The following is a 15,552-nucleotide window of genomic DNA, read 5'->3' as shown; positions in this document are numbered from 1 at the left end:
AGATGTTACTACAACATTTATAGGAATGACTGGAATTCTGATAGACTTTGGTTTTTAATATAAATATATAATTGAATCATATTATTATATCTAGTAGAAAGTAATGGGCTAGAGGAAGCCTATATAACCAACCCATACAGTAAAATTTAACATCCATATATATATATATATATACAGTGCCTTGCGAAAGTATTCGGCCTCCTTGAACTTTGCGACCTTTTGCCACATTTCAGGCTTCAAACATAAAGATATAAAACTGTATTTTTTGTGAAGAATCAACAACAAGTGGGACACAATCATGAAGTGGAACGACATTTATTGATATTTCAAACTTTTTTAACAAGTCAAAAAATTGGGCGTGCAAAATGATTCAGCCCCTTTACTTTCAGTGCAGCAAACTCTCTCCAGAAGTTCAGTGAGGATCTCTGAATGATCCAATGTTGACCTAAATGACTAATGATGATAAATACAATCCACCTGCTATGTAAACTTTAACATTGATTTATTCTGCAATAAATGTCATTCAATTGGTAACATACATGTTTTTGTATTATTCTAATGCCTCTTAAGGGGGAAGTAATCTAAAAGTAACTAAATGTAATCAGATTACGTTACTGAGTTTGGGGTAATCCAAAAGTTACACTACTGATTACAATTTTGTACAGGTAACTAGTAACTGTAACAGATTACATTTAGAAAGGAACCCACCCAACCCTGAGCATACAGTATAGATAATATCCACAAAGAGAGAAAAACAGACCACAGAAATATCACCTTCAGTCAGAAGAATAAAAAGACAATGTGAACAACACTCTTAGGAAAGGAAAGCAACTCCAGACCATTCATACTGTGGGTTTCAGATAAATACATATACTGTACCATGGACTTAATGTTGTAAAACAACGTATGTAAATAAAGTTTCATTTGATTTGAATGCCAAGGTAATGATCCAACAGTACAGAGTATTTTAGGAAATTCACAGTTCTGCTGTTCAAAGTCTGTTTAATTTTTCCCTTAATTAGAAACAGCAATATCTGGTCATTTGATTTAGGTCAGGCTGATGTAATTGATACATGAAATGGAAAACAATTCCAGAAAAGGTATCCTTGCATTTATCCAAGAGTATTTCCAAGATTATTTCTCATAAATTCTGACCTAATGCTGCTCATTCATCATGTTGATTTAATCTTGTATGGAGTAATGATAAACTGTTGACTCCTGAGGAAGAATTGATTCTCCCAAATCTTCCAATACTTATGATAACCACTATTTGTCTGCATGTAGTCGTCGTTTTCCTTTATTACTGGTCTGCAGGCTGCCTTGCACAGTAAACTCCCATCCAGCTGGCGGCGCTGTTGTGTTTCTGGGTTCCTCACCAACTAGAACAAAGAACGTTCCAAGATTCCTTGACTAGAACACGGAAGTAGGATTGGAAACGAGTTGTTATTGTTCCTTGTCTGCAGTAAAGAAAGACATACTTACTGAACAGGCTACCCATCTCTAATTTTATTTAAATTAAAATGTCTAAACTACAGATGTTGTGTGTGTTTTTAAATGAGCGTTTATCGGCGGCTGCTGTGGATATTTTTGGTGCAGTTGAGAAAACGGTAGTGGAGTACCAGGAGGAGAAGGATCGGCTACGGAGACTGCTGCGGAGGACACCAGAGATACAACTATGTAGAATCGGTTCGTATGTAGATACTGATAGCTAGCTATAGTTATACTTTATTGATAAACTGTTAACTGATCACCACTTCATACACGTTTAAGAAGTTGTTTTTAAACCTACCGTGCATGAATAAAAACATTGTCATAAAAACAGGAAGTGGGTTTTAATTTATAAATAAAAAAATTATAGCTTCGCTCCAATTACTGAGAAGTAATTGAAAATGGATTCTAGTTTTAATGATTGAATTGGCATTATAGTTAACCTAGTCTTGAATTTACTGTCTTAAATTGAAATAATAGACCACAACCCTGATGTCTAAAGCCTGTATAGAGTCCCACAGTGGGGGTGTAATAATACCCATAAAACCTTGCGCTCAAACAGGGTTCCAATCGTTTTCCCACCATTCATTTTTCCCATAGGGGATTTTAGAACACTTAACATTTGTACTGCGTTTCATGTTGGCTTACCCCGGTGTGACGGTTTGATAACCATGTATATCTCTCTCAGACAAGGTGACTTTTAGCAATGTTTTCTTCAGTGGCGGTCGGGGCTGGTTTTTTATGAGCACTGGCCTTATTTCTATTAGCATATTGGATGACTGTCATTCATATTCCATTCGCCCAGCTCAATGTAACATCGATAGGTTTAGGTTACTACATGATACTCACATTTTCCCTATACCCATCATGTGGCCGCTACAACATATCGATAGGTTTAGGTTACTACATGATACTCACATTTTCCCTATACCCATCATGTGGCCGCTACAACATATCGATAGGTTTAGGTTACTACATGATACTCACATTTTCCCTATACCCATCATGAGGTCGCTACAACATATCGATAGGTTTAGGTTACTACATGATACTCACATTTTCCCTATACCCATCATGTGGCCGCTACAACATATCGATAGGTTTAGGTTACTACATGATACTCACATTTTCCCTATACCCATCATGTGGCCGCTACAACATATCGATAGGTTTAGGTTACTACATGATACTCACATTTTCCCTATACCCATCATGTGGCCGCTACAACATATCGATAGGTTTAGGTTACTACATGATACTCACATTTTCCCTATACCCATCATGAGGTCGCTACAACATATCGATAGGTTTAGGTTACTACATGATACTCACATTTTCCCTATACCCATCATGAGGTCGCTACAACATATCGATAGGTTTAGGTTACTACATGATACTCACATTTTCCCTATACCCATCATGAGGTCGCTACAACATATCGATAGGTTTAGGTTACTACATGATACTCACATTTTCCCTATACCCATCATGTGGCCGCTACAACAGCCTATGAATGATATTGTACACCAAAGTGGAAGTGAAATATGGCTCGCTCTTCATTTAAGAAATTAATTTGTTCAAAAGTGATCAACTATTGTCTTTCTCTCTTTAAGTCAACTACTCACCACATGCATGTTATGCAGTGCTAGCTAGCTGTAGCTTATGCTTTTAGTACTAGTTTAAATTCTCTGATCCTATGATTGGGTGGACAACATGTCAGTTCATGCTGCAAGAGCTCTGATAGGTTGGATGATGTCGTCTCGAAGTTTTCATAATTACTGTGTAAGTCTATAGAAGGGGGAGGGGAGAACCATGAGCCTCCTATGTTTTGTATTGAAGTCAATGTACTCGGAGGAGGATGGAAGCTAGCTGTCCTCCAGCTACACCATGGTGCTATCCTACAGAGTGCTGCTGAGGCTACTGGAGACCTTCATTGCAAAACAGTGTGTTTTAATCAATTATTTGGTGACGTGAATATATTTAGTATAGTTTTATCTAAGGATAACTTAAAAAAAAAAATCACTGTGGAGGATGGGCCTCCCCTTCCACTGATTTTTGTATTTATTTACTCTGATTCGAAAATGCTAATTAGCATCAAAATAAGACATCATTGGAAACTACAAATCCCTGCAGCGCCTGCTCATCATCTCTAGCAGACACCTAACAGGTATTTTGTCAATTAAACATTTGCACAAGACCGTTCACAGAATGTTCAATTTTAGGAAATGTAGCCAATTTATTCATTATTTATTTCATTACTACATTTTAGATAACATTCGATACTTCATCCAGACATTCTTACTTGATTCTGCAGTCTCATGTAGATCATCATGGCATTTGTAGTTCTTTTTGATAGCCACATTAGCAGCTAATTAGGATTTCATTTTTGGGGGGTAAATATAGGCAAATATATTGATAAAAGTCATCTTGTCCTAGAGAGATTTACACGTTTATCAAAACGTCATTCCAGGGTTAGCCTCCTTATTTTAAGTCATTGTAAAATCCCCTATGGGAAATGGTTGAAAAAGATTAGACCCATTTCCTTGTTTGACCGTTTTATGGTTATGACTTATACTGTGGTAATTTGGTATTTTATTAGGATTCCCATTATCTGTTGCAAAAGCAGCAGCTACTCTTCCTGGGGTCCACGCGAAACATAACATCATCCAGAACATTAATAGACAAGAACAGCGCAAGGACAGAACTACAGCAAACATTTTTAAAAGGCACACGTAGCCTACATATCAATACATACACACAAAGTATCTAGGTCCAATAGGGAGACGCGTTGAGAGGTGTTGCTTTATCTGTTTTCTAAACAGGTTTTCTGTTCACTTGAGAAATTTCAGATGGAACGGAGTCCGATGCAACAATGGCTCTTCATAATACTGATCGCTTTCTTGAATTTGTTCTGGATTTGGGGACTGTGGTAACCTCTGCTCCTCTTCTCTGTCCCTCCAGAACCCGTGCAGCTCTCTGTCTCTGAAGAGGGGGTTCCCCCTGAGCAACAGCACTGTGAGCAGGAGTGGAGTCCCAGTCTGGGACAGAAGGACCCAGAGACCAAACAGATTAAAGAGGAACAGGAGGAAGTCAGGACCAGTCAGGAGGAAGAGCAGCTTCAAGGGGTGGAGCCTGATATCATAGAGTTCATATTTACTCCTCCTTGTGTGAAAAGTGAATGTGATCAGGAGGACCCACGTCAAGATCCCATACTTGCTGAACACCCAACTCTCCTGAAAATGTCTAAACTACAGTCGTTTCAAGAGTTTTTAAATGAGCGTTTAACGGCGTTTGCTGCTGTGGAGATTTCCGGGGCATTTGCGAAAGCAGTAGGAGAATACCAGGAAGAGAATGATCTGCTACGGAGACTGCTGCGGATCACACCGGAGATAAAACTATGTAGAATAGGTAAGTATGTAGATCTACTAGGTTCGTATGGACATCTACTAGGTTCGTATGTAGATCTACTAGGTTCGTATGTAGATCTACTAGGTTCGTATGTACATCTACTAGGTTCGTATGTAGATCTACTAGGTTCGTATGTAGATCTACTAGGTTTGTATGTAGATCTACTAGGTTTGTATGTAGATCTACTAGGTTTGTATGTAGATCTACTAGGTTTGTATGTAGATCTACTAGGTTCGTATGTAGATCTACTAGGTTCGTATGTAGATCTACTAGGTTCGTATGTAGATCTACTAGGTTCGTATGTAGATCTACTAGGTTCGTATGTAGATCTACTAGGTTTGTATGTAGATCTACTAGGTTTGTATGTAGATCTACTAGGTTCGTATGTAGATCTACTAGGTTCGTATGTAGATCTACTAGGTTTGTATGTAGATCTACTAGGTTCGTATGTAGATCTACTAGGTTCGTATGTAGATCTACTAGGTTTGTATGTAGATCTACTAGGTTTGTATGTAGATCTACTAGGTTTGTATGTAGATCTACTAGGTTCGTATGTAGATCTACTAGGTTCGTATGTAGATCTACTAGGTTCGTATGTAGATCTACAAGGTTCGTATGTAGATCTACAAGGTTCGTATGGACATCTACAAGGTTCGTATGGACATCTACTAGGTTCGTATGTAGATCTACTAGGTTCGTATGTAGATCTACTAGGTTGGTATGTAGATCTACTAGGTTGGTATGTAGATCTACTAGGTTGGTATGTAGATCTACTAGGTTGGTATGTAGATCTACTAGGTTGGTATGTAGATCTACTAGGTTTGTATGTAGATCTACTAGGTTTGTATGTAGATCTACTAGGTTTGTATGTAGATCTACTAGGTTTGTATGTAGATCTACTAGGTTTGTATGTAGATCTACTAGGTTGGTATGTAGATCTACTAGGTTGGTATGTAGATCTACTAGGTTGGTATGTAGATCTACTAGGTTCGTATGTAGATCTACTAGGTTCGTATGTAGATCTACAAGGTTCGTATGGACATCTACTAGGTTCGTATGTAGATCTACTAGGTTCGTATGTAGATCTACTAGGTTTGTATGTAGATCTACTAGGTTTGTATGTAGATCTACTAGGTTCGTATGTAGATCTACTAGGTTCGTATGTAGATCTACTAGGTTCGTATGTAGATCTACTAGGTTCGTATGTAGATCTACTAGGTTCGTATGTAGATCTACAAGGTTCGTATGGACATCTACAAGGTTCGTATGGACATCTACTAGGTTCGTATGTAGATCTACTAGGTTCGTATGTAGATCTACTAGGTTTGTATGTAGATCTACTAGGTTTGTATGTAGATCTACTAGGTTTGTATGTAGATCTACTAGGTTGGTATGGACATCTACTAGGTTGGTATGGACATCTACTAGGTTGGTATGTAGATCTACTAGGTTGGTATGTAGATCTACTAGGTTGGTATGTAGATCTACTAGGTTGGTATGTAGATCTACTAGGTTGGTATGTAGATCTACTAGGTTGGTATGTAGATCTACTAGGTTCGTATGTAGATCTACTAGGTTCGTATGTAGATCTACTAGGTTCGTATGTAGATCTACTAGGTTCGTATGTAGATCTACTAGGTTCGTATGTAGATCTACTAGGTTCGTATGTAGATCTACTAGGTTCGTATGTAGATCTACTAGGTTCGTATGTAGATCTACTAGGTTCGTATGTAGATCTACTAGGTTCGTATGTAGATCTACTAGGTTCGTATGTAGATCTACTAGGTTCGTATGTAGATCTACTAGGTTCGTATGTAGATCTACTAGGTTCGTATGTAGATCTACTAGGTTCGTATGTAGATCTACTAGGTTCGTATTTAGATCTACTAGGTTCGTATGTAGACGTATTGACAGCTAGCTGTACATGGATAAAAACATGTCTGTGTCACGAAAACCAGGAAGTTATTTGAAAGAATGAAAATAGGTTCTAGAATTTACTGACTTTAGAAACAAAAAAAAATAAACAGATGCACATTTCTTACATTTTATCTTTCGGTCGGTCAACCTTCATCAGAGCAAATCTCCCCAAACAGTGGGACAGATGAGGCCACTAAGGCTGTGTTTATGCTGGCAGACCACCCCCCACCCCTAACCCAAAGGGCCACTTGATGGTCATGTCAGATAGAACAGAACATAGAGATGTAGTTCCACAAATACAAAATGAGGTGTTTGTATCGGGAACCCATAATCTCAGACAGAACAATACAGATGACAATCTGCAACAAAATGAAAGACGAGGTAAACACACAACACCTCAGTGGTTTCAGGAAATATTCAGACCGCTTGACTTTTTCCACATTTTGTTACGTTACAGCCTTATTCTAAAATGGATTAAATCGTTTTTTCCTCATCAATCTAAACACAATACCCCATAATGACATCACAATACCCCATAATGACATCACAATACCCCATAATGACATCACAACACCCCATAATGACATCACAATACCCCATAATGGCATCACAATACCCCATAATGACATCACAATACCCCATAATGACATCACAATACCCCATAATGACATCACAATACCCCATAATGACATCACAATACCCCATAATGAGCTTGTCACACTTGTATTTGGGGAGTTTATCCCATTCTTCTCTGCAGATCCTCTCAAGCCCTGTCTGGTTGGATGGGGAGCGTTGCTGCACAGGTATTTTCAGGTCTCTCCAGAGATGTTAGATCGGGTTCAAGTCCGGGCTCTGGTTGGGCCACTCAAAGACATTCAGAGACTTGTCCCGAAGCTACTCCTGCGTTGTCTTGGCTGTGTGCTTAGGGTCTTTGTCCTGTTAAAACCTTTGCCCCCTTTCTGAGGTGCTGAGCGCTCTGGAGCAGGTTTTCATCAGGGATCTCACTGTACTTCAAATCACATTGTATTGGTCACATACACATTTAGCAGATGTTATTGCGAGTGTATTGAAATGCTTGTGTTCTGAGCTCCAACTGTGCAGTTGTGTCTAAAAATTCACAAATCTAAAAAGAAAAATAATGGAATTAAGAAATATATAAATATTATGACGAGCGATGTTAGTGGCATTGACTAAAATACAGAAGAATATAATACAGTATATACACATGAGATGAGTAAGGCAGTATGTGAACACTATTAAAGTGATCAGTGATTCCATGTCTATGTACATAGGGCAGCATCCTCTAAGGTGCAGGGTTGAGTAACTGGGTGGTAGCCGGCTAGTGATGGCTGTTTAACAGTCTGATGGCCTTGAGATAGAAGATGATTTGTTGAGTAACTGGGTGGTAGCCGGCTAGTGATGGCTGTTTAACAGTCTGATGGCTTTGAGATAGAAGATGATTTGTTGAGTAACTGGGTGGTAGCCGGCTAGTGATGGCTGTTTAACAGTCTGATGGCTTTGAGATAGAAGATGATTTGTTGAGTAACTGGGTGGTAGCCGGCTAGTGATGGCTGTTTAACAGTCTGCTGGCTTTGAGAAAGAAGATGTTTTGTTGAGTAACTCCCGAGTGACGATAAACGTGAATCCGAGCATCACCCCTGGTGAGACAAAACCGCAACTTGTCAGTGTTGAGCACTTTTTGCCAGTCCTGTCTGGTCCCGCGACGGTGATGTCTGGTGAGGACCTGCCTGACAACAGGCCTACAAGCCCTCAGTCCAGCCTCTCTCAGCCTATTGCGGACAGTCTGAGTACTGATGGAGGGATTTCTGGTGTAACTCGGACTGTTGTTGCCATCTTGAACCTGTCCTGCAGGTGTGATGTTCGGATGTACCGATCCTGTGCAGGTGTTGTTACACGTGGTCTGCCACTGCGAGGACAATCAGCTGTCCGTCCTGTCTCCCTGTAGCGCTGTCTTAGGCGTCTCACAGTACAGACATTGCAATTTATTGCCCTGGCCACATCTGCAGTCCTCATGCCTCCTTGTAGCATGACTAAGGCACGTTCACGCAGATGAGCAGGGACCCAGAGCATCTTTATTTTGGTGTTTTTCAGAGTCAGTAGGAATGCCTCTTTAGTGTCCTAAGTTTTCATAACTGTGACCTTAATTACCTACCGTCTGTAAGCTGTTAGTGTCTTAATGACCGTTCCACAGGTTCATGTTCATTAATTGTTCATGGTTCATTGAGAAACCGTATTTAAACCCTTTACAATCAAGATCTGTTATTTGGATTTTTATCAATTACCTTTGAAAGACAGAGTCCTGATAAAGGAACATTATTTATATATAGTTTTTAAATAATTGGGTTGTAGCTGGGTAGTGATATTTATTAAATTGATATTATTAATTATTAAACAGGCTAGAGATTGATTCTGTATGTTGGCAACAGCCTCTCTATGTGCTAGTGGTGGCTATTTAACAGTCTGAAGGCCTTGAGATAGAAGCTGTTTTTCAGTCTCTCGGTCCCAGCTTTGATGCACCTGTACTGACCTCGCCTTCTGGATGATAGCGGGGAGAACAGGCAGTGGCTCGGGTGGTTGTTGTCCTTGATCATCTTCCTGTGACATCGGGTGCTGTAGGTGTCCTGGAGGGCAGGCATTGTGCCCCCGGGACCGATTCACCCTCTGGAGAGCCCTGCGGTTGTGGGCGGTGCAGAGGGTCTTAGGGGCCAAGTCCCCCATTGCGCCTTCTTCACCACACTGTCTGTGTGGGTGGACCATTTCAGATTGTCAGTGGTGTGTACGCCGAGGAACTTGAAGCTTTCCACCTTCTCCACTACTGTCCCGTCGATGTGGATTGGGGCTCCCTCTGCTGTTTCCTGAAGTCCACGATCAGCTTCGTTTTGTTGATGTTGAGGGAAGGTTATTTTCCTGACACCTCTCCACCAGGGGCCTCACCTCCTCCACCAGGGCCCTCACCTCCTCCACCAGGGGCCTCACCTCCTCCACCAGGGGCCTCACCTCCTCCACCAGGGGCCTCACCTCCTCCACCAGGGGCCTCACCTCCTCCACCAGGGCCCTCACCTCCTCCACCAGGGGCCTCACCTCCTCCACCAGGGGCTTCACCTCCTCCACCAGGCCCTCACCTCCTCCACCAGGGCCTCATCTCCTCCCTGTAGTCTGCCTCGTCGTTGTTGGTAATCAGGCCGCTGTGTCGTCTGCAGACTTGATGATTGAGTTGGAGGCGTAAAGTATATATCCAGAAGGGTTGTCGTCTTGGTGACATCTCCACCTGGAATTGAAGAGAAGACACGCTGTTAGAGCACCGGACAAAGAGACGAGCAACAAGGTTATTTTCATCCTTGCTTCAGCTCGGTTTCAAGCATCTGGATGTCTGGCCCACGTACATGTTGTCACAAACACAGTGTAGGATGGAAATCACATGTCACGTGACCAGTCCTTAACACAACCTCTGTTCCAGACCAGGGACCTCAACATACAATACATCCTCATTCAGTCCTAACAGCCTGGATACAGAGGTTTTTACCAGGGACCTCAACATACAATACATCCTCATTCAGTCCTAACAGCCTGGATACAGAGGTTTTTACCAGGGACCTCAACATACAATACATCCTCATTCAGTCCTAACAGCCTGGATACAGAGGTTTTACCAGGGACCTCAACATACAATACATCCTCATTCAGTCCTAACAGCCTGGATACAGAGGTGTTTACCAGGGACCTCAACATACAATACATCCTCATTCAGTCCTAACAGCCTGGATACAGAGGTTTTTACCAGGGACCTCAACATACAATACATCCTCATTCAGTCCTAACAGCCTGGATACAGAGGTTTTTACCAGGGACCTCAACATACAATACATCCTCATTCAGTCCTAACAGCCTGGATACAGAGGTTTTACCAGGGACCTCAACATACAATACATCCTCATTCAGTCCTAACAGCCTGGATACAGAGGTGTTTACCAGGGACCTCAACATACAATACATCCTCATTCAGTCCTAACAGCCTGGATACAGAGGTTTTACCAGGGACCTCAACATACAATACATCCTCATTCAGTCCTAACAGCCTGGATACAGAGGTTTTTACCAGGGACTTCACCATACAATACATCCTCATTCAGTCCTAACAGCCTGGATACAGAGGTTTTTACCAGGGACCTCAACATACAATACATCCTCATTCAGTCCTAACAGCCTGGATACAGAGGTTTTTACCAGGGACCTCAACATACAATACATCCTCATTCAGTCCTAACAGCCTGGATACAGAGGTTTTTACCAGGGACCTCAACATACAATACATCCTCATTCAGTCCTAACAGCCTGGATACAGAGGTTTTTACCAGGGACCTCAACATACAATACATCCTCATTCAGTCCTAACAGCCTGGATACAGAGGTTTTTACCAGGGACCTCAACATACAATACATCCTCATTCAGTCCTAACAGCCTGGATACAGAGGTTTTTACCAGGGACCTCAACATACAATACATCCTCATTCAGTCCTAACAGCCTGGATACAGAGGTTTTTACCAGGGACCTCAACATACAATACATCCTCATTCAGTCCTAACAGCCTGGATACAGAGGTTTTTACCAGGGACCTCAACATACAATACATCCTCATTCAGTCCTAACAGCCTGGATACAGAGGTTTTTACCAGGGACCTCAACATACAATACATCCTCATTCAGTCCTAACAGCCTGGATACAGAGGTTTTTACCAGGGACCTCAACATACAATACATCCTCATTCAGTCCTAACAGCCTGGATACAGAGGTTTTTACCTGGGACCTCAACATACAATACATCCTCATTCAGTCCTAACAGCCTGGATACAGAGGTTTTTACCAGGGACCTCAACATACAATACATCCTCATTCAGTCCTAACAGCCTGGATACAGACGTTTTTACCAGGGACCTCAACATACAATACATCCTCATTCAGTCCTAACAGCCTGGATACAGAGGTTTTTACCAGGGACCTCAACATACAATACATCCTCATTCAGTCCTAACAGCCTGGATACAGAGGTTTTACCAGGGACCTCACCATACAATACATCCTCATTCAGTCCTAACAGCCTGGATACAGAGGTTTTTACCAGGGACCTCAACATACAATACATCCTCATTCAGTCCTAACAGCCTGGATACAGAGGTTTTTACCAGGGACCTCAACATACAATACATCCTCATTCAGTCCTAACAGCCTGGATACAGAGGTTTTTACCAGGGACCTCAACATACAATACATCCTCATTCAGTCCTAACAGCCTGGATACAGAGGTTTTTACCAGGGACCTCAACATACAATACATCCTCATTCAGTCCTAACAGCCTGGATACAGAGGTTTTTACCAGGGACCTCAACATACAATACATCCTCATTCAGTCCTAACAGCCTGGATACAGAGGTTTTTACCAGGGACCTCAACATACAATACATCCTCATTCAGTCCTAACAGCCTAGATACAGAGGTTTTTACCAGGGACCTCAACATACAATACATCCTCATTCAGTCCTAACAGCCTGGATACAGAGGTTTTTACCAGGGACCTCAACATACAATACATCCTCATTCAGTCCTAACAGCCTGGATACAGAGGTTTTTACCAGGGACCTCAACATACAATACATCCTCATTCAGTCCTAACAGCTGCAGGGCATCAAGTCGAGCTGGGCGATATGGCCTAAAAATACATTTTATTCTCCAAACAAATAAAAAAGGTCAAGACATTCTTCATGGAATTGTCTTTATTAAAATTAAAATGAGCGCTCAAGTCCTATTTGTGTAAAACAAATGAACAAACCCACACGTTTATTCTATTGTTTATGAATGTTTGACCACTAGCTGCTTGAATGTGTAGTTTATATATAATCATTTTGATTGAAAATGTATTAATTTAGTTAATTCGTTGTTATAATTAAAACAGCCTGTGGTTCTTTGCTATTGGATTGGCAGAACGACACAACTACTAACACATTAGCCTACAGCTGGCCTGAACATCACTATTTGTTATTGGATTGGCAGAACGACACAACTACTAACACATCAGCCTACAGCTGGCCTGAACATCACTATTTGTTATTGGATTGGCAGAACGACACAACTACTAACACATTAGCCTACAGCTGGCCTGAACATCACTATTTGTTATTGGATTGGCAGAACGACACAACTACTAACACATTAGCCTACAGCTGGCCTGAACATCACTATTTGCTATTGGATTGGCAGAACGACACAACTACTAACACATTAGCCTACAGCTGGCCTGAACATCACTATTTGTTATTGGATTGGCAGAACGACACAACTACTAACACATTAGCCTACAGCTGGCCTGAACATCACTATTTGCTTTTATCATGTTGCTCCCGCTGTCAGGCTCATCTTCCACGATGCCAGAGAGTCTTTGAGACCGGGGCTATTACTTCACCCGTATGATCATCGGGAAGAAAGACGTCTGGAGGCAGACATGTTGAAATTTCCAGTAGTCATTTATGTAGTGGACTGTCAAACTTAGGTACAGAGTTTCTGACGTTCTGCCTCGACCGTAGATCGGCTGAGGTGGAAAAATAAGAAACACTAGCCAGCTTCTCTGTCACTCTTTCGCGGGCAGCAGAGTATAATCACAGCAGGGCTTCTTCAGTGAAATACTTGCGGCTTGGCAGCTGATATTTGTGGTCAACTGTGTTACCTAGCAGCTTTTTAAAGCCTGTCTTTTCTGCTGTAAAGATATATTTTGCGTAGTAATAGGTCACGGCATCCGTTATCTTCTTCCAACTCAAACCTTTCTTCTCAGAAGAGATAACATTTCAAAAGGATGCGGCTGGTAGTTTGTCTTTTATCAGACGTTTTGGGAATCGGGCGCCTGGAGGTCATTCCTCCCATTCCACCGAGTGTTTCAGTTGAAGGGGTTGGTTGTGCTGCTGCTTTTCGTCGTCTTTCGACACATTTTTACACAGGACATTCGTTTGCTGAACATCAGACCTCTTAAACCCGAACCACTTCCATATTACTGAAAAAACATTGTTGCCCTTTTGAGGGATGATTTTATCGCTCCGGCGTGGTTACAATTTGTGAAAGGCTGTATCGGGTTGTGATTGGTGGATAACCTCTGTGCACGTCTTGTCATGCAATTGGGACATGATTGGGCTGACAAAGAGACCGTGAGATGCTGCATTTGCAAAACGTTACAACAGAACGTCGATTCTTGCGATACAGGCATGTTACATATCACCCTAAAATATATTTGAAAAACTCGATATAGCCCAGCCCTAGTATCAAGACTGTATAGCTAACCAGCCTGTATAGCAGGGTAACCTCTGTATCCAGGCTGTATAGCAGGGTAACCTCTGTATCCAGGCTGTATAGGTGACCTCTGTATCCAGGCTGTATAGGTAACCTCTGCTCCTCCTCTCCTTCCCTCCAGACTCCCTGCAGCTCTCTGTCTCTGAAGAGGAGGTTCCCTCTGAGCAGCAGCACTGTGAGCAGGAGTGGAGCCCCAGTCTGGGGCAGAAGAACCCAGAGACCAAACAGATTAAAGAGGAACAGGAGGAAGTCAGGACCAGTCAGGAGGAAGAGCAGCTTCAAGGTCTAGAGCCTGATATCATGAAGTTCATATTCACTCCTTCCTGTGTGAAAAGTGAATGTGATCAGGAGGACCAAACCCAGACTGTGGAGAACAGAGAGAGTGACTCTAAACCAGTGGATCTCAAACCTTTGTCACTGTGAACCACATTAAGGGTCTCAACATTCCCTGTGACCTCCAGATAATCAAAACAATGCCTCCAGCCGCTGCTCAGCCGTAAGCAGCTACACAGTAGGACTCTGACAGCAGCCCACCATTGATCCCAACCCACCAATGGGGGAACACTGTTCTAAACCCAGCACCACATCTAGAAAAAGTCACAGCTGTCGTGACTGTGGTGAAACATTTGCTAAAAAAGCTGACCTGAAGAGACATGTGACTCTCACCAAGAACAGACCCAGTGAATGTCGGTTCTGCAAGAAAAGTTTCAACTCCACCTGTAAACTGAAGGCCCATGTCCGACTCTGTCACAGTGGTAAACCCTGTATCTGCCCTGTTTGTGGAATGACCTTCAAACAAAAAGGAGCCCTTTCCAATCACATGAGGATTCACACAGGAGAGAAACCATTTAGCTGCGTTGACTGTGGGAAAAGCTTCAATCGGAAGATGAGCCTAACTGAACATAAACTGACTCACACAGGAGAGAAACCATTTAGCTGTGGTGACTGCGGGAAAAGCTTCAATCGGATGGGGCACCTAAACATGCACAAAGTGACTCACACAGGAGAGAAACCATTTAGCTGTATTGACTGCGGGAAAAGCTTCAATCGAAAGGGGCACCTAACCATGCACAAACTGATTCACACAGGAGAGAAACCTTTTACCTGTGATGACTGCGGGAAAAGCTTCAATCGGAAGGGGCACCTAACCATGCACAATCTGACTCACACAGAGAGAAACCATTTACCTGTGGTGACTGTGGGAAAAGCTTCAATCGGAAGGGGCACCTAACCATGCACAAAGTGACTCACACAGGAGAGAAAGCATTTAGCTGTGGTGACTGTGGGAAAAGCTTCAATCAGAAAGGGGACCTAAGGAGGCACAAACTAATTCACACAGGAGAGAAACAACATGGCTGCTCAGTCTGTGGTAAAAGATTCACTCA

The 15,552-nt window shown here is 42.1% G+C and overlaps 1 protein-coding gene, 1 long non-coding RNA gene and 1 pseudogene across 2 annotated transcripts; all 3 read left to right on the top strand.

Annotated features, from left to right (window-relative positions):
- Window positions 1-1,423: 1,423 nt before the first annotated feature.
- LOC127915536 (uncharacterized) lies at window positions 1,424-14,590 on the top strand. The gene is made up of 3 exons (XM_052495710.1): window positions 1,424-1,686; window positions 4,450-4,896; window positions 14,289-14,590. The coding sequence occupies exons 1-3, from the start codon at window positions 1,521-1,523 to the stop codon at window positions 14,588-14,590; spliced, it is 915 nt and encodes a 304-aa protein (XP_052351670.1). The 5' UTR covers window positions 1,424-1,520.
- LOC127916298 (uncharacterized) lies at window positions 4,989-6,757 on the top strand. Its single transcript, XR_008094289.1, has 3 exons — window positions 4,989-5,232; window positions 6,031-6,114; window positions 6,451-6,757. It is a non-coding gene; the product is annotated as an uncharacterized LOC127916298 (long non-coding RNA).
- A 130-nt stretch (window positions 14,591-14,720) lies between the features above and the next one.
- Window positions 14,721-15,552, top strand: part of LOC127915535 (gastrula zinc finger protein XlCGF7.1-like) — a 2,830-nt pseudogene continuing 1,998 nt past the window's right edge.

Source organism: Oncorhynchus keta, chromosome 35 (genome assembly GCF_023373465.1).
Source record: "Oncorhynchus keta strain PuntledgeMale-10-30-2019 chromosome 35, Oket_V2, whole genome shotgun sequence".
In the NCBI taxonomy this organism is placed as follows: Eukaryota; Metazoa; Chordata; class Actinopteri; order Salmoniformes; family Salmonidae; genus Oncorhynchus; species Oncorhynchus keta.
This window is presented reverse-complemented; position numbering and strand designations above follow the sequence as displayed.

Coding starts and splice junctions, on each gene's coding strand:
- LOC127915536 (XM_052495710.1), top strand. CDS start 1,521: ATGTCTAAACTACAGATGTTGTGTGTGTTTTTAAATGAGCGTTTATCG. Junction 1,687..4,449: donor GATACAACTATGTAGAATCG/GTTCGTATGTAG, acceptor CTGTCCCTCCAG/AACCCGTGCAGCTCTCTGTC. Junction 4,897..14,288: donor GATAAAACTATGTAGAATAG/GTAAGTATGTAG, acceptor CCTTCCCTCCAG/ACTCCCTGCAGCTCTCTGTC.